Raw genomic sequence first — 23,761 nt, 5'->3', positions numbered from 1 at the left:
TCCTCCTGGAGCATCACTTCGTGTGGGGTGCTGCCTGCTGCTGGCTGCAGGGCCCAGCAGGATGCTCAGCCGCCTGCTGAAGCTGCAGGCAGACCGTGCCTGCCCTCACCACCTCCTCCTGTGGCCGTGCTGGGACAGGGTGGGCCAGGAAGGGAGCTGCTGGCCTTGCTGTGCCCTGGGATGCTCAGGAACAAACCAGACTGAAGGATGCAAGCGTTGGTGCTGCCAGACAGACAGCTGAATAACAATTAAATGAGTAAAATATGCACTATTTACCTGTCTCTCAGGCAACACACACATAATTAGTTTATGTAAACACCTAACTCAGATTGGCAAAATAAGCGCCGAGGCAGCTTACTTTCTTGAATAAATATGTATCTTGGTGCTTATGCTGTTTGCTGGCGCTGCTGCGAGAGGCTGTCACACCCAGCTCCACTCCGGGTGCTGCACGACTCCAGGGACCGTGCCCGAGCTGTTCTGACCCGTGGCCACATTCCTGTGATAACTGAGAACTTGCAGATAAGACCTAGCAGCTGGTGCTAACGCCAAACCCCTCTGCAGAGAACACAATTCTTCCTCCACTGAACGCCTGGCGAACTCGCATCGGTTCCACCCGAGTGTGAAGGCTGCAGCCTGCTGTGAGAAAGGAGAGCCAGGCCTGCGAGGGGTGCTGGGGAAGTGCCTGCACTTGGTGTGTTGTTGCCTTGGCAAAATTCAGCTTTTTGGCCTCAATTCAGCACCACACTTAAGATACGCAACACTTGGAGTGTGTGCGAGCTCCGGGAAGAGAGAAGCACGTGCTTAAGTGGCTTTGCTGGATAAGGGCCTTTAAGCCGCTGGCACTTGCCGTAATTCATCATTTTTAATAAAACCCATCTTACCGTGCAACGGCATAAAAGCCGGGGCTGAGTGAAGGAAGCCATCAGGGCCCGCTACCCGACTGCCTGCTTGGGGATGGCGGAGCACGACGAAATGAAAGCTTCACCCTTGGAGGGTTTTGATTCCGATCCTCCCATTCAGCAAATCCCTAATTAGAGGCCACCTTCCGAAAAATCTGCATCGATAAAAAGGATATCAAAGTGCAGCCCTATAATGCCTTTCAGAGCGGAGGACACAACGCCAGATTGGGCTCCCTAATACCTGCTTCATCCTGCTTGTGTGTGACATTTACTGCCAAGGACGTGGGGCTGTGATCAAATCGCAGGAGCTGCTGAAATGACACAGTAAAATTTTATCTCTGCACTAAAAGCGTTTTGATCCTTGAGCATCCATGCAGACTTTTCTCTCTTCATTTTCCGTGGTAAAGCATAAACTCCTGGCTGTTATTTAGCTCGCTAGATCATTTTGACAAATCTGGCTTTGGAGGATCTCTCAGACAGGCAGCTGCTTGCAAGTGCTGACCTCAGAGCTGCCCGTTTCCTTCTTCTGGAAGAAAAATCAGTAGCCAAATTCTTCAACATCTCCTTCAGTTTCCCTGTTAGAGTAGGACATGCACACAGACTTGATGCAAGAGCTGAACATGACTGCAAAGTGACGAGGAAAAGGAACCAACCAGGGCTCAGGCTGAAGGAAAGACCTAGTTCTGTGCCTCCTAGAGAATCCCTGCACCTCCTCTGCTCAGGACCTGTAATGCTCTGTTCTCACCAGCTTCTGCAGCGAGCCCCCAGTTTCTGTTGGAGCAAAGCAAATTCTAGCAAGAGCGCTAACATTGATGTAAAGGTTGCAAGTCACAACGAAGCCACTGTACCTCTAGGAAATGATCAGTAGGATAAGTGATGATGCAAGAGGAGCTGCATCCCGTGGGGGCTCCCTCCAAGCTTCCTGCACAGCACCGCTCCTCCCACACGCCTGGTGTCCCCAGAATGGGAATTACAAGTTTTGCCATGAGGTCAGCCCACGTGCGGTGTCCAAACTTTGGGGCCGAGCAGCCAGCACAGCAAAGCCCCCTTGGTGCCCTGGGTGCCTCGCTCACACCCCCACACCTCCAGCTTCTGCTCTGGGCTCTGGTGAGCTGTGCCCTGCTTACAGGGGAAATGGGAGCAGGGAGGAAAGGATGGTGCTAATGCAGAGAAACACAGCTGCTGCCCTTGTGGGCTGGCTGGGCCAGGTTTCAGAGCTCCCAGGTGAAGGCAGCGAGGATGAAACCTTTGAATATTTGCAGTACGGTCTCTGCTGGGGCTTTGGAGCCAGCTCCAGCAGGTGCACGTGGAGCCTTTGGGTTTTGGGGCAAGGCGCTGCCTTTCAGCAGCCAGAACAACCCAAACCCAGCCAGCCCTCCTGTCCGGGGGGCTCTACAGAGGCCAGAGCAGCTGTGCTGCCCTCTGACCATCGCAGCAGCAGCAGAGCAACCCGGCAGCTGTCAGCTCTTCCCAGTACGGTTCCTCGTGCCAGGAACAAGACCGACCCCGCAGCGGGGTGTGCTGGGGAGACAGAGGGCTTCTGAGGGATGGCAACAGCTTTCTAATGGCTTCTTTTTTTCTCCCTTTGTGTCTCTCTCCCTCCGTGTCACGCACAGAAAGCTGACCTGGCCGTCGCTCCTCTCACCATCACCCACGTCCGGGAGAAAGCGATCGACTTCTCCAAGCCCTTCATGACCCTGGGGGTCAGCATTTTGTACCGCAAGCCCAACGGGACCAACCCCAGCGTGTTCTCCTTCCTCAACCCCTTGTCTCCCGACATCTGGATGTACATCCTCCTCGCCTACCTGGGGGTCAGCTGCGTGCTCTTTGTCATAGCCAGGTAAGGGGACACTGACGCCACGCCACCCGGCTGCCACCACGCGATGCTTTCCCCGTGCTCCGAATCATTTCGCTGCCGGCACGTCACGGGGATCTAAGCACGCAGCAGGAGCCGCGGCATTAAACCTGTTTCATTAATGAAATTACTTCTGGCCCATTACCCAGAGGCAGGCTGGTCTGCTAGCGTGGGCTTGCTCACGACTCGCAGGCTCCCCTGTTCTGTTCCATTTCGCTGCCACCCTTCCCGTGGAGGGATAATCAGAGCGTCAGCCGAAGCACGGTTTATGGTTTTTCACGGCTTCAAAAACAGAGCACAAATGGCTTTTTGCTCAACTGTGGCGTTGCTCTGTAAGTGTTAAACTAAAATGGGCCTGGCTTTTACCTCCCTGAGGCTGGCTGCACACATTCAGACCAACGCCTCTCCTCCTGCTCGGTCCATTTTCAGCGAGGGCACAGCACGGCTTGCTGCTGGAGGCCCAGCGTCAGCACAGGGGCTCGGTGCTGGCAGCTCGCTGGACACGAGGGGCTCCATTTGAAGGCCCTTTCAAAATGGAAACAAAGAAATTTAGGAACAGGACTTGCCAGAGGGCAGCAGGCTGCAGGCTGTGGGATTTCTATCTCTGAATGGCTGGAGAGGGGACACAGAGCCAGTGGAGAAAATTAAAGATGGGCTATGCACAGGGGAAATCTGGTTCCTTCTTTGCCAGCTCGAGTCTGTTACATCCTTTGTGCTGCTCCAGCACGCTAAATGCGGTTATTTGTTTTATTACCATAAATCCGTAAGCCTCTTGTGCTGTGTCAGGGCAGGCAGCTCCACCGGTTAGCAGACCTTGAGCACAAAAGAATTTTAAAATGCTCGCTCTTTTGTGATTTTAGAAATTCACCTGCCTTTCTGTTTTGTTGGCACCAGCCTGGTGCAACGAGGGGTGACGGGACGTGGTTTTCCTGCTCATGCTCCCGTTAGGTGACCTTTCAGGCAGCCCCCCCAGACGAGGCTCAGCCTCTCACTGCCCCCTGGCTCAGCTCCTGCTTCTGACCCCCCCCAGCAGCAAAGCTCCCCGCAAGCCCTCCCCTGTACCAAAAGGATGCAGAGCGCAGGGCGACGATCTGACAGCGTCTGTTTACAGAAATTAATATGCATCTAATTAGCATGTTTAAAACCTCTATATTTAAAAGCAGCGGAATTTGCATCTATTTGCATGAGTTATTAATTTCACAGAGTCTTTGATGCGATTCGCAGTCCAGGGCTGCTCTCAATGTGCAGTGCTGCCTTTCCAAACCCAAAAAAAAGCACTTGCTGCTTCCCTGGCCGTGTCCCTGGCCATGCCCAGCTTCCCAGGTGTTTAAATATTTTGGGTGAGAGCTGTGCCCGGGGAAGTTTCCTGAACACATCCTGCAGTTAGACGCTCGTTTCTCAGTCCTTCCAGTCCCAGCCATGGCAGCAGAGCCTCAGCAGCCTCCCCGCTGCCCCCCCAGCCGTGGCTCTGTGCAGGCCCCTCCGAGGAAGGGCTGGTGGGCTGCGTTTTCCTTGGAGCCTCCTTCAGAAACCAGCCCCTACCTAATCCACTGACATCAATCAGACAGTCAAAGTGAAGATTAAACATGAAACTGCAGCAACCAGAACGCATTAACCCTCATGTTACAACAAATCTGCAATTTCCAACATCCCTCAGGTCCTTGGAGGCATTTAGAGATGATTTCCTGAGTTTACTATGTAATATCCTAATTACACATAACAGCAGTTGTCAAAGTAAACTCCGCTTAGCAGACAGCATTAGTGTTCTCCAGACCATCTGGGATGGTGAAGCAGCCACAGCTCTGATCCTTCCCCTGCAGAGGTGCAGGGCAGGAGGGGCCACACGTCCCTCCTGTAGACAGAGGGTCCCCAGGTGTCTCCTTCCTACTCTGTGCAACGCAGCTCTCCCAAAGGGGGCCGCTACACCAAGCCACGTGCCAGGCTTCCAGGCACTGTCCTGGGGTCAAACAGAAGCCCTCTGAGCAGGGACGTGAGCAGGCTGCCACTGCCCAGGGCCCACGGGGAGCCCAGCACAAAGCAAGCCACCAAGGTAACCCAGCACCTTAGTTCAACCTGCGGGTGGTGTACCACACAGGAAAGGCACCCGACTTGAGGAGGGGATGAGAGTCGTGTTGCCATCACCACCCCGCGCTTCTGCCAGCTCAGAGCCAGCCAGAGCCAGCGGGGCTGGCTGGGGAAGCAGCTGGGGGGACAGAAAATGGGGGGCAACTTGGCTAAATCGCGCTGCCCACATTGTCGGGGCTGCAGGATGAGGGCCTCGGTGGTTCTGCTTTGTGTTGGAGAGAGAAGGCACCAGATGCTCTCAGCAGGGAAAGATGCTCATCTGGGAAAGTGAACCCAAGGTAATTACAAAAGGGAAAAAATATTGTGGTGATTAATAGGATCTCTTCACTCTGTGCCTCTGTTAGCCATGCAGAACGTAGCCGGATGGACTCTGTTGCCCTAACTCTGGGGCTCCAGTGCCAGAATGATTACACTGCTCAGGCAGCTTGGGATCAGAGCTCACAGTTTTACTTTTATGGCTTTATTTTTCTCTACTCGCCTTAGGCCAATTCCAACCCAAATTATCCAGACCCCACTCTCAAAGCGTGTTAAATGTGCAAATTCCATCTACGCAAGAAATTCCCTGCACTAAATACTGAGAAAAGGCTGAAGGAGATGCTGGGCCAGGCTCCCACGTGGAAGCACCTTTGAAGCCCCCTTCTGCAGCCAGGGAAGTCCAGAGGGGCTGTGCGGATCGCAGAGGGGATGCTCGGCCCCCAGCAGCCCCTCCACACTGTGAGCAGTGGCCAAGAGATGGGGACCTGGGCTTGCAGTGACCCAGCACATGGTGGCCACACTCCCGAGCCCTCGGAGTCCCCTTCGGCTGCTCGCCGTCTGTGCCTCCCTCCCTTCGTTTTTGTTGTTCTCTCCTCCTACTTTTTCATCCAGGGTCTCTCATGCTAGTTTATACTGCCACAATGAGCCGTCCTGCAGCACGATTCATGTCTTTCTTACATCGCAGCAGTTACGAGGTAATATAACATTTTTTTCCCGTCAGGCTGCTTTGGGGCTGAAATAGAGTCTCTAAAACACTGCCGTTACAGTTTCTTTTTCACATGCTTTGCTCCTGACATTTCTTCTGTCTTCATATTCTCCTAAAGAACATCAAGTATTTGGTGTAATTAAGGTTCTGCAGGAATCTCTCTTAACACACGGAGATGGAGAGCAGGAGATTTCACGGGGAAGATATGGGGCATATTTATTACATCCAGAAGTAATTGAAACAATATCTGCTCTGACCCCAGCGAGGCCTCTCAAATCCAACCCTCAGGAGAAAACCACAGCCAAAATAGCAAAGCCATAATTCAGAGACGTGAGTCTCCTGAACTAGGCACCGGAGTCCTCTGCTGATGCTATAATCATAGGTCAACGCCACTTAAAACCAACTTAGGGACTATTTAGAGGCAGGCAAAGGATGTCTTTGATCCATCTCTCCTTTTAATCAGCCTTCTTGCTTATCCTTTCTGCTCCAGCCACCTGGGCACCACAAGCACCCACATCAGGGGTTTCATGGGGTCTGTCTGGTGGCTCTGGCTGTCGTGAATTATCACCTGGTCTCGGACTCACAGGGCCTTCAAATCACAGCCGAACCCCTTCTGGTGTTCACCAGGGCTGGGGCATTGCCGTTCCTCTTAATTGAAACAAGGACTGGGTCGTCCATAGCAGATTTCTCCGGGGATGCAATTTAGGCTCAGAAGTGTTTTGTGTTAGATCTCATCTTTAACTAAACCTTCTTTGAAATGCTCCCGTTTCCCTGCCAAAAGGAGACAGGAAAATAATCGCACTTTTTGATGAAATATTTCTCAGCCCCTGTTTGCACCTGCGGAAGAGGGAAGCCAGCCCAAGGTGAATCCGGAACAGCCCCCATTTATTATGGCTCCAGCTGCATGGGGTCATCGAGCTCCGCTCACTTCTTCCTTCATTACCCCTCTGTTTCCTTTAATGGTCCCACCAGCTTTTCAAGCACTGACGACTGTTGCTGCTTTGCAGTTTTCTGAATATTTCTCTATAATTTGAGCAGCACCAGTAGGTTCTCACTCAGAGACCTTGAAGTTCTTCAGTGTGTCATCTTGTCAGGCTCATTTGATCTTACCAATTCCCTTTCCATCTCACACTCTTTCACTGGCAGCCCGATAAAGTTTTCATCTAATTCTTGAACTCTGCCTTTATTCAATAGACAGGGCTTAGGCGCCATCCTTTATACACCTCCGGCATAAATTTACAGCAGGTTTAAAGGACTAAGCAGCACATAAGGCAAGGTCTCAAAACAGCCTAATTTTTGTTTTCCTCTCCAATTTTCCCTTACTTTAAGAAGCACGGGGAGGCAGGCGGTCTGGATGGTGAACAAGTGAGGCTGTTAGGGTGCAGCCCGAGCCCATCCAAACCTCTCTGGGGATACATGAGCTCTGTGCCATGATGGCTGATTGCTCATTCACCATTTTATGGGTTCTGCAAGAAGGTCCACAGCGTGAGTGTGCGTGGAAAGCAGAGATTAGGGGTAACTGTTTGTTTGGGGGAGTTCCAGGAGGAGCGTCTGAGAGCTGTTGTTCTGTTCTCCCAATGCTTCCAACCGGCTGCCAGAGGACACCTGGGAAGTTAAGTGACAAGACATCCCCTTGAGCAGCAGCACGCCTGGCAGAGGATTGCACAGAGCAATGGCTCCTAATACGAACTGGGGGTTGGGCTTGGAGAAAGGGCTGTTGTGAAGCTACAGGGATTTCAGAAGGAAGCGGAGATGATAATTAATGCCTGGTTCAAAAGCAATTATGCCAATTATGTTTTTAATTTAATCTGCGCAAAATTTGGGACTCTAAGAAAACGCAAACAAACAGCTCTAAAAACATTAGCATCTATCCTGATGAGCATCCTCCCCGGATCCTGGCTAAGAGCTGTATTCCAGGCGGTGCTCACATGCCCGTTGCAGGCAGGATTCACAGGGAGATGAGCAGAGAAAATTCCCTCTGTTTTGCCCAAGAACTGCCGGGCTGTCCGTGAAAACATGCCCCCTGCTGAATGCCTGCTCTTCCAGGGTCCGAGCATTGCAGCAGCCCACGGTGAACCCACACCAATTCCCACTGTGCCGATGCCTCAACATGCAGAATTTATGCTTGTCAGGCTGGTGGCGAGCTCGTCTTCTCGCCTAGTGAAATCTCACACAGATGCCCACGTGCCCTGAACACATCCTGCCCACCACTGCGTGCACTGGTTGCTGTTGGGTGGTGTGGTGCTGAGCAGGACATCAGCAGAGACCAAAGGCTTTGGAGAAGCAACCCGAAACACCTCAAAGAAAGACCTGGCTCCCCCCAGGTTTCCTTACTGTCTGCAGTGTGGAACATGGGGCTTCCAGCCACGCTGGGCACTTCCAAAAATCGTGGCTGAATTTACCTTTCCTTAACAAGCCGCACACCTGAAGGGTCAGCGTGCCCTGTGCAGCAGCACCAGATGTATTCCAGTTTTTCTCCTGGCCCTTTAGGGTCTGATGCCTCATCCTGACTAACGAGCTCTCTCTTTCCTTGTGCCATCACAGGTTCAGCCCGTATGAGTGGTACGACGCTCATCCCTGCAACCCCGGGTCGGACATCGTGGAGAATAACTTCACCCTGCTCAACAGCTTCTGGTTCGGGATGGGCGCGCTGATGCAGCAAGGTATGGTGGGCGGCTCCTCCCCGCATGCCCTGCTGCCACTTCACCACCACCGGCCTGTTGTTGTGGCTTTTTGAATGCAAAATTTAATTTATTGGTGACAGGAACAAGATAAAACATCTTTGCGCCTGTCAAAACCAAGCAGCGGCTGCAAAAAGAATACCGGTGGCACCCGCCTCGTGCAGTTATCACGGTGCAGGGCAGCGGGGCTGGCTCCGAGCAGGCACGGTCAGCACCGAGCTGTGCGAGAGGGGGCGGCTGCCACAGGCAGCACTGGGGTGCCGGCACCCCTGGAGCCCACGGGCTCCAAGAACTGACCTCACCAGGGGGAACCCACGGTGGTCTGCAGCTCAGGAGGGCCCGGTGGCTCTGTCTGCTGCTATCTGCTCACCTGGAGCTGCTTCTCCTCTGCTAGGATGGAGGAACAGAGGGACGTGTGTGGGGCTGAGCCCTGCCTGCAGCCCCCCAGGAGAAGCATCCGAAGCATCCGAGGTTTTCTGTGCCAGGAACACCATCAGATTTCTTCTGTGGGAGAGCAGGCTGGAGCATCTCACACTTTTTTTATTTTTATTTTTAGCACCTGCCTCTCTTTGTGCTTTCCGTGGGTCAAAGCCCCAGCCCAGCAGCTCGCCCCATGTCTGTGGGCACAGGCTCATCGCTCACCCAGCTGCAGCTGGCTGCCCGCACACAGGTGCCCCACTACCAATAATTACTATTAATGATGTGTGCACGCTCTGGCAGGTGTCAGAAGGAGCAGCTCCAGAGTCTGCCATCTGGAACACGCTGCTAGATGATGGAGAGGCGGCGTGTCTGCACGTGCACTGCTGCTGTGTGCAGAGCAGCACCCGCACTCCGTGCCCCGCAGAGAAATGCTGGTTGAGCCCCCCTCGGCTGTCTGAATCCCCCAAATAGCCACATCCCACAGGCTCTGTGCATTTCTGCTCCCATTAATTCAAGCAATTTGCTCTAATTCAGGATCTCTGTCCTGACTGGCTCTGCTTTAAAGCCACTTTACAGAAGACAGGGCTTCTTGCCGTCTGATCTGTCCCTGTTTTTATCCTCTTCTGGTCAGTCTGGCCATTTTGGTCATTCTGGTCATTTTATCCTTTTCTGGTCATTCTGCACACTGGGAAATGACCCCCAGACAAGGCGGGTCACAAGGAGATTCGCCAGACAGGTCGGCCTGGCCCTCACTGCAGGCAAGACCAAATGCTTCTCGTGCTGCTGGTATAGGACATCACCACGGCAGGGACCTCCAGAACGGGACAGGGATACGATGGTGGCCGTGTACACGGATGGGACAGAGCACATGGAGAGGTGCAAGGAGCAGCATAAATCCGTGGGGAAGACAGCACAGGGTGAGCTTGAGAGCGGTGCTGAACGAGGAGCAAAACTCTGCTGTGATCTAACTGCAGAAAATCCAGAAACGGAAATAAGTGGAAAATGAGCAACGCTTGTCACACTTTGATTTATCGTGTCTGGGCAGTCACGGCCAAGGAGTAAAGGACCCGCAGCGCTGGCTTGGCGGCGTGCACAGTGCTGGGGCTCCGTGCTCCTCCTGTTGCAGCGTGGCACAGGCTTCCCAGATCTGCTGCCCTGATGGACAGTGACAGCTCCCAGCAGGGTGGTTTAGCGCGATGAATCATCCTCTTATCAGATGCTTAGAAATGAAAAGAGCCGCATTCTTTTTAAGTCTATTCTGCATCTAAGAAGAAAAATATTTCAAAGCCAGACTGATGTCACACCTTGCAATGCATCAAAGGGCAAGAGATGGAATGGGAAAGGAGCAGGATCTTGAGAAGAACTAAAACAGCGCTGAGACCCAAGGCTCCTCTGCTTCCCGGTGCCTCCTTGCTGCACTCAGATGGGAGAAAAGCTGTGCTCCACACTAAGCTTTAATGCCACACTGCCTGAAATTGCTTTGCCAAGCCTTATCTTTGTTGCAAATTCCAGGTTGGATATATCCTCTGAATGCAGTTGTTTTAAACCCAGAGCTCTTTTCTGGCTTTAAAAGGTGTCTTGGGTGATTACAAAAATAGCACAACCCATTTAGTCCTTCATGTCTGCTCAATAAAAGTCACTCCAGACCTGTTATACACCTTTTATGCTGCAACATCTCCAGCTTCCCTACTTCTAACCACTATTCAAAGCACTGGACCCTGATAGTTCCTTTCTCTCACTGTTTGATTTTTTTTAAATCATGTGTATTTGAACACACTCCCTAGAGTGAGTCCTTTGAAAAGTAATCCATATAAAAGCAAAGCACTTTTTAAATGGCTGGACAAAACACTCATAAAAGTTCATAAATGGCTTGCTATTTAAATCTCATAAAAGCTGCCTAGTTAATTACTTCAGTTTGAATGTTTCCTGTAAATTGTGCACTGTACCCAAGGTCAGCATTAAAGGGAGAGGGTTTTTCTGTGAATGCTACAAAAAAAAAACAACCACTGATTTTCTTGCATGCAAGATGTCTGGATAATTTGCCTCGAAAACAGTTGGCTTTAATTGCGTCGCTGTTGCAGTCTGACAGTGAAACCTAATCCTTCATCTGTACATATGTATATAATGTACCCACGTACGTATAAAACGCATCCTTTCTCGCTTTTGTTTCCTCTTCCCTCCCACTCCCTCTCCCACCCCAGGCTCAGAGCTGATGCCCAAAGCTCTGTCTACACGGATTATTGGTGGCATATGGTGGTTCTTCACCCTAATTATCATCTCGTCCTACACGGCCAACCTTGCCGCCTTCCTGACGGTGGAGAGGATGGAATCCCCCATCGACTCGGCAGACGACTTGGCAAAGCAGACCAAAATAGAGTACGGAGCAGTGAAGGATGGAGCTACCATGACCTTCTTCAAGGTGAGCCCTGGCACAGGCTTTCCACCAGCCTGGCAGAGACGCAGCCCTGCCTGGCCAACAGGAGCGAGAACAAGACCAGAGACAAAAAGCCTCTTAAGGCACCACTGCAGAAGCAGGTTGCTTCTGTCTCCCATCTCTGTTAACACCTCGATCCGTCAGCTTAGCTTGCCTAGATTCATATCACAGCTAAATCCCCCTCTCCCAGTAGCTAACTGGTCACAGTTATAAAATCACGGTGATTTTGCAGCTCTGGGGACTGTACCCAGCATTCACTCAGACACCCAAAATGAAGCACGCATTAGGCAGAACAGGACAGGTGAATCTTATGTTAAAGCCCTACAGAAAACTCTTCCATTCCTTATGCATCGCCCCTATTTTTGCATCCCACCCACTGCCATTTCTATCCTGTGTCTGCACTAAAAAATGCATGGAGCCCCCGAGGGCTCTCTGTCTGCAGGGGCAGAGAGCAAACAAAAACAGCCTGGACACATGCTGCAAAGGGCTCGGGGCATTTTAGAGCTGAAGTATCTTGTCTGTCCTTTTAGGTATCCACATTAACATAGCCAGGTTTTATTTATCTCTGAAACCAATGTGAGCTAACACCACCAATGCATCACACTCAGACTACGTTTATTTCTTCTGCTTAAAGCGAGGTTTCCCAAGTTAGTCAACAGAGCGGAGGAAGGTGCTAAGGACACTCATTATTTCACTACTGCCTGAAAAACTGAAAGAAACTGGGAAAGTTAAAGACACCTTTGGAACCACAGCTGGCCTGTAAAAACACACTTCTCAAAAAGAGACAAAAAAGGACTAGAATTGAGGGGTGATTAACCTAGCAATGAGCACCCTGGCTCTGAGGGGAATTCAGGTTTAAAGCAAGGCCGTGGTGCACGGTGCAGGCTCTGGGGGCTGAGCAGCCCCTGGGGAACTCTCCTTGGCCATGACTCGGTGAAGGAGCCACGCTCCCCTCCATGCTTATTGTGATAGGCAGCAACACAGCCCGGTAAAGATGCATGGAGGGGTTTGTTTGGTTTGATCTTTAATTAATCCGGGAAATGCAAATATTGCAGGGAAGAGCAGGCTGCTGCTTGCTCACTGCAGAGCTGGGGCACCACGTTTGTCTGCGGCAGGGCCAGCTGCCTCACGCTGCCATCCAAACCCACAGCAGCTGTAGGAGGAGGCTGACTTTTACTGGTGTGCTTTAAGTACCCTTTCCAATAAGAGTTTTATATGGAAATAAAAGGAAACTCTATCTTTTTCTTTTTTTTTTAAGTCATCAAGGCCGTAGCATCTTTATTGCTTCCTATCATTATCCATCAGAATCATTCCTCGGGCTCCTAACGGGCATTTGGCAGGGTTTATTGACGCAGCGTATTTTCCTTTTGCTGTTTTATTATTATTGCTGTTTGGAGATGAATTATCAGGGATGTCCCCTCTGACAAGCGTTCAATTACTGGTACAGTGGGAGCACTTGTGTGGGATGCCATGCTCACTTGTCCCTTGTGCACAGGAAATAGGGGAGAGCGATTTAAGGCTTCCCCAAGCATCCCCCCACCCCGCAGCGAGTCCTTGGTGATATCACCGGACAAATCCTGCGGCGGGTTCGGGCGTCACACTGTCAGAGATGCCCCCCCAGAGCACGAAGGTCCCAGTGGGTGCAGAGCAGTGACCGACCTCATGCTCAGTGTTGGAGAAACCCCAGTGGAAAGCATGGTCCCAAAACGCCGAACGGTTCTGCTGCCTGGTGGAGGGCTGGTGGAAGGCTCGTGCTGAGCCCATCGTATCCCTGCAGAAGTTCTCCTGTGGGCCAAGCCAGGGCCGTGTCCATGGGTGTGCCAACGCGGCCCCATGGGCTCGCCCGTGCGGCCCCACCACCTACGGCAAAGGGGAAGCAGAAGCCAGCCTTTTCCTAGCTGCACTGGCAGACTTCGACTTCATGAAAAGAACTTTTGAGAAGCTATTTATTCTCTGGCAATGCAGATTGAGTTACAGGAATAAACAGATCAATTAATTTAGGAGCAGCATCTAGCTTTCATGGCAAATCATGCCAGGAATCCTTCATATCTTGCAGAAGATGCTCTCTCGCTCTGAACAAATGCTGGGTTTAATGTGTCGTTTGGCGTACGGGTGTGAGAGTGTGTGGATGTGTGTACATATATATTCACTTGTACAGAAATGTTAAATCCTCAAGAGTAAGTATCTTCAGTCGGTGCAAATCAATTTATTTTTTCATACAGGCTGGAATTGAAAATCGTAAGCCTGAAAGTTACTTTCTTGCCAATTTCACTGATAAAAAAGCATATATGTCTTGGCAAGATGCCTTATATTGGCTCCTCTAAACTATTCCATTAATTTATTTGGGTGACTGGTCTTGAAGCATTGGTTATTAAAGACAGCTTCTGAGCTGTGACTCTAAAGAATGAGCTTGAAGGCGTTCTCAGTGCCTTTGCTGCATTCCGAGGGGCTGGTGCTCAGCCTTCCCTACACGCGTTTCACTTGGCACCAGGGCAGGGGCTGATTCAGATGCTGTCTCAAGGCCCAGATTCGGACGTTATTTTACCCTGGCCAAAACTCGGACGAGTCAGTGGGCGAGGTGCAAGCAGGAGACACAACCCCCTGGTGTGAACCCCGGCGGTGATTAACAGCTTTCAGCCACCGCCCCCGCTTATTAGCAATGATCTGCGCGATTCCCAGCGCTGGGGAGCTGCCGATGGAACTGCTCTCGGGGGATTCATCTCAGAGCCACCCTGCGGGTTCTCTTCATCTGCCCTGGGCAGCAAAGCGAGGATCCCATGGGGCAGGGGAGCCAGGGCATCCCACAAGGGCTCGCTGCCTCGCACCACCTCACCTCCTTGTATACAGCCCACAGCAGCACGTGTTGCTTCCATCGAGATGAAATGTGCACCTAGCCACCGCACCGCAAATGCCAGTTCACACCAGTAACAAACCCCAGAGAGGATTTTTTTTCAGGTAGATGACGAGCCATAAAAACAGAGGTCCTGCAAAATAAAATGTCCAAAAAGAGCCCGGCGACATCAACACAATTTATGTGCATTCCTTACTGGCAATTAATTTACTACTAATGAGTTGTTATGCCTAATGAAGATGGTTTTGCCTATCTGAGCGGTATGTTCCCAGGTGCCATCATCCCCGTTCCCATAAGTAAACGGCCACCTCTGAAGTACGGCCGAGGAGCTGAAGAGGGAAGGGAGGAAGGAGCAACTTTGCTCCCTGATAAGCACAAAACGGATCGTGGCTGCAGCTTGCAGGAAGGAGCTGGGAGCTGGAGCACCACACGCTCCCCAGAGTTGCTCTTGCAATTTTTGACTGATGACTGCTCTCCCGATGACTGGCAATTGCTCCTAAATTGGACTTTTAACAAATAGGCGCGTCCATCAACCTGCTAGTCCCGCACTGAGAATTACAGCTGGCGGATTTGTACTTTGGAAAGAAGCGCTCTTATCTCCCGGTAGCCAAGTTAAAGAAATGAATGGGAAATAAATTCTGAGGAGGTGGTGGCAGGTTTCAGACAACAGAGAGAGCCTGCATCGCCTCACCTTCTCTGTGGGTTCGACCTGCCCTTGCCAACACAAGTGACCACATCCTTCTCTCTGGGGAAGACGAGGCCAAAGCAAGCAGCGGCACCCACTGCGGGGAGACACAAGGCCATGAGGAGGACTGGGATGGGAACTGCTAGGGCAGGGTGTGCTCACCACTGGCTCCGTGGTCCTGCAAGCAGCTCTCGCTGCGGGGAGGCTGCTGCCCCAGCCCACACACCCCGAGCCGTGGCGGAGCTTCGAAAGCAGCGCTCATCCTGGCATCCCAGAACACAATTAAGTCCTTGGAGCAGGTCAAAGGGAGTGAGTTAAGAAGAGAAAAGTGTTTTTTCTGTTCCAGGGAGCCCTGTCTCATGTAATTTAAGTTGCCTGAAGAGCTACAATGCCTCATGCAAGTCCTATTAGCTTCACTAAATGCAGCCTATTGATTTTTTGCCAGTTTATTTTGCTCTGTGCTTTAAACTGGGAGAACACTGATGTTGTTTAAGAGCCCTGTGTCAACACCCGAGGAGCATTAAATGCAGGAAGAGAAAGAGCAAAAGGGAGAGCCAGTGAACCCAGAGGCCTCTGATCCGAACTATATAAATGTTAAACAAGTCGTTATCAGCAAGTCGAGGATGCTATTCATTTCAATTACCCATCGTAATGCACAGATATTTAATAATCCTTTTGGAGGCTACATTTCTTGCTGCTCTTTGAGGCTTGATAGATGCCACAAATCTACCTTACAGGCACTGGACCGGATTTTCGAGTGAAGGAGATTATCCTGCCTCTTGAATGCAGTTTGCTCCAGAGCTGCAGGTTCATCAAGTGGATTATAGCAAGTATGAATTTTAACCAGCAAGAAACGGGTCCATAATAGTACGTTTGTTAGACACACTGAGAGAAGGAGGTGGCTAGGCAAAGCATTTGGAATATATCAAGCACGATGAGGGACTACACAGCAACAGCCTACACAGGGACAATTCAGAATGTGGCCGTAGATAAATGCTACATTCAAAGTGTTGTGGAAAGATATAAAATATCCATATTCTCACCCAACACATTTCTAGAAGAAAAAAACATTCATATGAGCAGCAAGCTAGACAACACATCCCCCCTTTTCTAACACAATGCCTACTGATAGTGGAAGAATGTCCATGTTTATTTTTAGCCGTAAGACAATCTTCTTGAATATTTCTAAGCCTCTGTTTACGTGGATATGTTAAATTTGTTTGGCAGTTGCACATATCTCAGAGGAGACATGTTTCCTTGTGATGCTTGGGGAAAGACAAAAATATAATAGAGTGTGTGAGAGGGAGAAAAACATGCCCTCTGAAATGTTGCCTGTCTTCTCTCATTGTGCAGAAACATTACAGGGTAAGCAAAATTCTGGTTAGGAAACTAATACATTCAAGCAGATATACTGATAGCCTGTCACACCAGCAGGTCTGCAGGGCATCACAGCAGGGCCTTGCTGAAGCGGAGGAATAGTTCAGTTCCACCTACAGCTCCTGGTCTGCAGAGCTGTGACTCTTTTTGCTGAGCATTTATTTGCATAAGGTGAAGTGTGCTGGAATCTGTCTCTTTTAATGACAATTTGATGCCACACATTAGTGGGCAGTGAAAGCAGAGAGGTATTTAAGACATGGCATACTGGCAATGGTCCTATTAGGGAGCCTGTTCTCAAACTGGAATTTATCTATTTATTATAAAAAGACCATCTTTTGCCGCAAATAGGCTATTAATTTGTATTTTGGGGATGGGGGGTATTGTTTTTCCAGAAATCCAAAATTTCCACGTTTGAAAAAATGTGGGCCTTCATGAGCAGCAAACCCACGGCACTGGTGAAAAGCAACGAGGAGGGCATCCAGCGAACGCTCACGGCCGACTACGCCCTGCTGATGGAGTCGACCACCATCGAGTACATCACCCAGAGGAACTGCAACCTGACTCAGATCGGGGGGCTCATCGACTCCAAAGGCTACGGCATTGGGACTCCCATGGGTAAGGGGCACTGGGGGGGTCTGTAGGTAGCCCAGGAGGGGGGCTGCTCAGCAGACATACAGCGGGTGGGATCACATAACCCACTCCCAATTCTCCATTTCCAAATACCCAAGCTCACACTGTCTGCCTGTTGCAGGGATGTCTGAGCAGCCCTCCCAACAGACAAAGTCCCTACTTGGTGGGATTTTTGCCTGACTTTCCCATCTGTGTGTACTGGTGTCCCCCCTCCGCAGGCTCCCCGTACCGGGACAAGATCACCATCGCCATCCTCCAGCTGCAGGAGGAGGACAAGCTGCACGTGATGAAGGAGAAGTGGTGGCGGGGCAACGGCTGCCCTGAGGATGAGAACAAGGAGGCCAGCGCTCTGGGCATCCAGAACATCGGTGGGATTTTCATCGTTTTGGCAGCAGGCCTGGTGCTCTCAGTCTTCGTGGCCATGGTGGAGTTCATCTACAAGCTGCGCAAGACAGCAGAGCGCGAGCAGGTACCGATCCCCTCCGCCTCCCTGCACCACCACAAAGCAAAGCAAACTGGAATTAGATAGGTAAAGGAAACCTGCCCCCAACAAGCCCGCAGGATTTGCTACCCCTGACTCACAAACCCAGCAGACTCCAGCAGCCAGCCAGCAGGGAGCACCCAGAGCAGCGGCACTCCAACAGGCACCCCCAGCTCTGCCTTTTGGCACGGTTTAGCATGTCAAAGGCACAGCTCTTCCCAAAGCAGAGGGTCAGCCAGAGGCCCACTGAAGTCCCACCAAGCACAGCCGATGCTTTAAACGCAGCCCAAACCTTGTGATTGCCCTCTGCAGAGCCTAGCTTCAGCAGCCTCCTGCTCAAGCAGAGACGAGTGGCATATTCTGGGGTGATAACAGTCTTTTTGGGGTGATAATGGTGCTTTTTGGGGTGATAACAGTGCTTTTTGTCCAGTAACAGTGTTTTCTGTCCCCATTTCTCCCCAGCGCTCCTTCTGCAGTGCCATGGCTGATGAGATCCGGCTGTCGCTCACCTGCCAGCGGCGGGTCAAGCACAAGCCCCAGCCCCCCGTCATGGTGAAGACGGACGCCGTGATCAACATGCACACCTTCAACGACCGCCGGCTGCCAGGGAAGGACAACATGACCTGCAACACCGGATTGACGCCCGTGTTTCCCTAGGGAATGGGACCTGGGGGGCGGGAGGGAAGGAATCGCGTCAGTCAAAGCTGGATGCACTCTTAACTAGGGAAGAAAGGATTAAAAAAAAAAAAAAAGAAAAAAAAAGAGAAAAAAAAAGCTTGGTTTGGTTCATTTCAAGATCAAGGCCTTTAAAACACAGCTGCATCAATCACCGGCACAGAAGCACCAACTGCAAAGCACGGACTGTAACATGGGTCTTGGGGCTTTTCCGTTTCATTTTTGTTATTTTCCGTTCTTTATTTTTTTACAGCTTAGATCCTCCAGGCCTCATGGAGTCCAAACACACTACCATCCAGGAGTCTGATGTTTACATACCGAACACACGGAGGCAAAAACGAATTGAGCCAAACTGACCCTCGGTGGGTAACGAGGAGCCCCTGAGCAAGGCTTCTTTAGCATGGCAATAAAAAGAAACACTTTGCCCCTCCGGGTGTGGAGTGAGCAACGGTCCGAGTGAGCACCCATCCCAAAGTGACGGACACGACACATTTAGGGCACGCTGGCCAGGAACGGGAAAAGCACCTGCGAAGCTCTGCGATGCTCCAGGCTGCGCCCTACATCGACACAGCTCGTGGTGGCCCTTTGCCCCCCGGCCGTGCTGGCTGGAGTCACCACAGCACGAAGTCCATGCTGGGGCCTGGAGGGAGAAGGCAAAAGAAATGCTCATCAGGAGACCCGAGATGGTCAACCCTGAAGGGGAGAGCAAGCTCGAGTGACCGGAGTCCCGGCCAGGAACGGGACCATGTGCATGGGGACTGTGCCACCTCTGAGTGCAAGCACCCCAACGCCAGCCCACAGTGACACTGCGGCTCTGTCGCGATCACACTCAGACCAGGAGAGGACAGTACGCGTGGTTTAGGACTAAATGCTCCACGTGGCACCAGAGACCTGCGAGGCGAAGCCTCAGCCTGCAGGGCCAGGGCTGGCCCAGGACAAACAGCACTGTGTGCGCCAAACCTGACACCCCCTCGCCCTGCCTGGTGACCCGCAGCCTCGCTGGCAGCATCTCCATGCCATTCACACAAACATGCTGACATCTTTTGCAGAAATCTTCCAAATCTTCATCTTCCCCAGACTGTGTTCTTATTTTCAGGTTGCTCAACCCAGGAGGCTGGTCCTGCGGATGATCTCGTCAGAATTACCAAAGACCCCTCTGCTGACCCAACGGCTCGAGTGCCACTGCGCCGCTCCGTCCCTCTGTGGATAAATTTCTCCCCAGCCATCTGCAAAATGAAACCAACAGAAACAGCCCTGCCCATTGAAACCCAGAACGTCCCAAGGAGTACTGCAAGGTGCTTAAAAGCTCTGCTTCAAACACGGGCATTGATGAGAGGAGCAACCTCCTTCCCTAGCAGACATGACAGCGCCCTACTGCTGGACACCCCCACGCCCCGAGCCACAAGGCTTTCCGCAGGGTTTGTCTAGGTCCCAAGGGACAAACCTGCCTGCAGCCCAGTTCAGGGGATTTTCCCACCTGTTTCCTTCTCAGTCTCAGTTATTTGAAGGCTATCTTTGGAGCTGATTGGAATTAGCAAATGAGCTGAAGGGGAGATCTCTGTTTTTTCCCCCCCATCACAGACCACAATTTGTCCTTATGTCATTTTTCATGATGTAAAGAACCAGCACAGCGACCCGAAACAAAAAAAGCTGGATTTGTTGTCATATTGTGACTCATGTAAAGATATGCAAAGGATTTACATTTATTTTCACCTTTTCATAGAAACCATGAAAAATCAGAGTTGAAAGCTGCCAACTCAACGCGCATCATCATCTTCACAGTTTGCTGACCAAACACCTACAGCAGAGGACGGATTGGGGAATGTGGCAATTTCCCAAAGCTATTGACGTATTTTCCATACTTCTTTACCAATCCTTACGCCTGTCAGAGCAGCAGAGGTTATGATGTCTTTGCAGATTTCTAAGCTCTTAGAAAGGGATTTTTACAATCACGCCAGAGATAAAAACAAAGCCTGAAATTGGCTTTAAATGTCCTGAGAGTAAAACACCACTGAAAACCATTTTGCTTCTCGGCAGATTCTTTTTACATAAGTAAATATCACTAACGCCATAAACACCCTTTGTTCATCTCTGACGCCAGTTCGATCTCATTTTACTCACCAACATCCCAGAGCGCCAGGTGAGCGGCCGGAACCACTAGTGCTATCCGCCAGCAAGACGAAGCCTTGCAGGTTAACCTGCTCTCTCTCCTCTCCTCTGACCCTAAATCAGCACTTCATGCGTCTCCGTTACGGTTTGCTATTTGAGATTTTGGTCACTGAAGGCTTTGACTCACGGCATCGTCGGCACCGCCAGGCAGGGGGCAGCTGGGCAACACTCGCCGGGAGGGTTCCTGACCTCATCCTCCTGCAGTGCCCCCGAGGATGTGCAATCACTGTGCTGCTGAACCCAGCCCAGGGGCTTCACCCAGAGCAAGCAGTGCAGCAGCTTTCCATGGAGAGCAGCGATGAGCCTGACAACGAGCAGCGGCAGCTGGGCAGCCTTGGAAGGGGCAGATGTGATGCCGAAGCCCCGAAGCCTTTCGCAAGCTGCTCTGTGCCCCGTTTGTGGCCGCCGGCGACTCCTGTCCTGGAACCATCCAACTTCCAGCCTTCCTGAAAGTGGTTTCTTTCTTGGCGTGATGGGCAGAGGGACTGAAAAAGTGAGGAGGGAAGACAAAAAGCAGGTCTGGGCTATTAAACTGTGTCTAAACTGCTGCCATGTCTGTTCACTGTCCCTTACCGCTGCTTCTTCCTCCTGGGTCTCCTGTAAGCCAGAGCAGGGACGCAGCGGGTGGCTTCCGTTGGGGTTGCTTTTCCCTTTAGACTTAATAACGAGTGTTGGGTACAAACGGCGAGCCTACAAATCCACAAAGAAGGTGAATATGCAAAGGGAAGCAGCTCCAGCTCTGGGCAAGTGCTGTCCCCTGCGGGACAGGTGCTGTGGGGAGCAGGATTCAGCCGGCTGCGGGCACTGGCGGGCTCTGGGAGGTCCCACAGGGGGACCCACAGCCCCTGAGCGGTGCACGGGGAGCATTCCTGCAGCACGTGTGAACAAACTGGGACAAGACCCAGCCCCAGGGCTGGCCGGGCACTGGCGTGGGAAGCCCTTTGCTGTCCGTACCTTTCTTTGACATGTTTCTCAAAAAAAAGCAAGAAAAGAACAAAAAGAAGTAAAAAAACACAAACAACAACAGAAAAAAAGTTGGATAAAAAAAGGAAAAAAACTGGTCTCCGTGATATTCAGGGGATTTTCCTTTGTGGACATGCAGAATTTCTATGAATATAGTTTTTTGTAAACATTTTGTAACAATTTTGGTTTCATAGTAACTGTGTTACTTGCTGATCATTCTAGGCTGATGTAAATAAAATTTCCAAAAAAAAAAAAAGAAAAAATTCTGATTATTTTCCTTTTTAAGACACTGTGATATATCAAAGTGCACAGTTTGCTGTATGAAGTAATATGGTTTTAAATTTTAAATAAAAATTCATTTCTAGAAAACGATGAAGCTCGTGCCTGTTTCTGCTCAACACCTCCCTCTTCCCTGGTTGAAACCTGGTCCCTAAAACCAAGCCGGTTCACGACATCCCCATCTCTCCCGGTGACCAGCCATAAAAACCCAGCAGGAAAAGACCCAATTCCGGACCAAACGCAACCATCCCAGGAGAAGAGCTGCTGGTGCTGCTCGCCGGAGGGGACCTGTGCTCGTTTAGGGGTGGTGAGGACTGACTTGGTCAGTGGAGAGGAGCACCAAGACCGCCCTCTGCTTCCCCTTCAACCTGCAGGAGGGGACGAGGCTCCCGCTGCCCGTGGGTACCCGAGGAGCCTGGCAGCAGCCAAAGGAGTCGGTTCGGCCGTTCCCCGAAGAGCCACCTGCAGAAGCACTCCCCCGACGTGTCTTTCCCGAGGCTCCGTGGGTTTATTCCTCATTCCGGAGGTGCACCTGAGCCTGAGAGCCCCCTACAAGCCTGCAGGATCCCAGCAGGCTTCAAGGTCGGTAGAACAACTGCTCACCTGTTTTCCTTCTTGCTGTAAGCCAAAAATCTTATTAGCTTGATAAAAGCTGAAAGCACTCTGAAGTCTAGCATTTATTAGTGTGAAATCTTTATGATTCTGCTTTATTATATTGAGGCGGGGAGAAAAAATGTGCAGTTTCCAGGATGGGAGGTAGGAGAGAGCTGAGCTGAGCTGTTTGAGGAGAACAGAAGCAAATAACCCACACAAACAGAGCCAGAGCCTCGTGCTCCCGAGCTCTCCCTTTATCACTGTAAGAGCCGGGCGCTGCCCCAGAGATGCACTTTGGGTAGGATTTAGGCATTCTTGCTAATGTGGTTGTGCACTTATTAAATAATCCCAAAAAGTTGCCATTTCCCATCCCCTGTTTAAAATTCCTTCCCATTTCAATTATTTTTAAGGGTCACCCTCATAAATCTTTCTCATCTCATTCACTCGGGTGCCCTGGAAAGCTGCAGCTTTGCCGTTCCTGCCGAAGAAGGACTCTCAGACCAGAGCCGAGTTTCTCCTTTGTGTTCTGAACCCTGATCAATATGCACCGAATACGTGAAAAAGAAGGGGAAAAAAAGGTAAAAGCAACCGCTGCCTTTGCAAAGCTTCTTCAACATTGCTTAGCACGGGAGACCTGCTTCTGGGAGCAAAATCCCTTCCACGTGAGCGAGGAACCGGCCGATGCCATGTGCTGGGGACGGCGCGGGGCAGGCCAGGGCCCCACACCGCAAACCCCGACTGCGCTGCCAGCCCCGGGAATTGTCAACACAAATCGTTATCGCCGCCAATGCCAGGCTGCAATTAACCTTGTCAGTCAGTGGATCACCCTCCGCTGCCTGTGCAGCACCACCTCAAAGCTGCCAATCACGCTGCCCATGAATAATTAATCAGACAACAGATTGCGCTCCCAGGAAAGGCGATCCGGTCCCTTTGAGCACCAATTAGTCCCGCTGGGCAAAAGAGGGAGAAAATAGCAGAACAGCGCGAGAGGCTTCTCTGCCCAGGCCCCTCGCCTCTTCTACAGGCACCTTGAAACGGTTCAGATCTTCAGCTCAGAGGAGGAAACGGTTTTTAACCTGTAGTTGGCTCAGCAAAATTGCATTTTAAGGCTGTAATTATACATCTGCAGTGCTTTCCTGATCCTGGGTTTCCCAGCTCTGATCCCCATGGTGTGCCGGCAGCAGGACAGCAGACACGCACGGCCACTGCTCTGCCATGCTCCCAGGAAGGACTCAGCCAAGTTTGGACCTAAACGTTGTGAACCAAACACACCTGATCTCCTTAATGAAGGTCTGGGGATGGAACCAAGAACATGATCACAACATGACCCCCAGTGGAAGGGAACGAGGATCATTACACAAAGGAAGGGGGCACGTGGCAGAGAGCAGGGTTGGATGAATCGTTACCAAGACCTCGTATGCTGCAGAAAGATTTCAGGCACCGACCATGCCATCCTTTTAAGCTAACTAGAGCACAAGGGTGAAAAGCCTTATTTCCATCCTCCCCTGCTGCCCAGAATTTCCTTCCAGTGTCCACACACGTGCTGTTTGTCCACATCATGGCTTTTATTCTACTAACGCATTTATCCTTCTCCCTGCGCTTTGTTGGATGCCCCCCTCACTGCTTCTTCATGGCAAAGCGTTGCTCTTCAGCAGTGGAATTTGTAAAGCAGTGACTTCAGGTTGTAGGAAGGGCCTGGGTTTCACTCCAAGTACTTCACTC

The 23,761-nt window shown here is 51.2% G+C and overlaps 1 protein-coding gene across 1 annotated transcript in view; it reads left to right on the top strand.

Moving 5' to 3' along the window:
* GRIK3 (glutamate ionotropic receptor kainate type subunit 3) overlaps positions 1-21,538 on the top strand; it is a 106,194-nt gene extending 84,656 nt beyond the window's left edge. Inside the window, exons 11-16 of the mRNA XM_038167397.2 lie at positions 2,516-2,739; positions 8,345-8,463; positions 11,103-11,320; positions 16,641-16,863; positions 17,097-17,347; positions 17,822-21,538. Of these exons, the coding sequence (XP_038023325.1) occupies positions 2,516-2,739; positions 8,345-8,463; positions 11,103-11,320; positions 16,641-16,863; positions 17,097-17,347; positions 17,822-18,016 (1,230 nt within the window). The 3' untranslated portion in view covers positions 18,017-21,538. The remainder of the gene's footprint in view (positions 1-2,515; positions 2,740-8,344; positions 8,464-11,102; positions 11,321-16,640; positions 16,864-17,096; positions 17,348-17,821) is intronic.
* Positions 21,539-23,761: the final 2,223 nt, after the last annotated feature.

The sequence above is a fragment of the Anas platyrhynchos genome, chromosome 24 (assembly GCF_047663525.1).
Source record: "Anas platyrhynchos isolate ZD024472 breed Pekin duck chromosome 24, IASCAAS_PekinDuck_T2T, whole genome shotgun sequence".
In the NCBI taxonomy this organism is placed as follows: Eukaryota; Metazoa; Chordata; class Aves; order Anseriformes; family Anatidae; genus Anas; species Anas platyrhynchos.
This window is presented reverse-complemented; position numbering and strand designations above follow the sequence as displayed.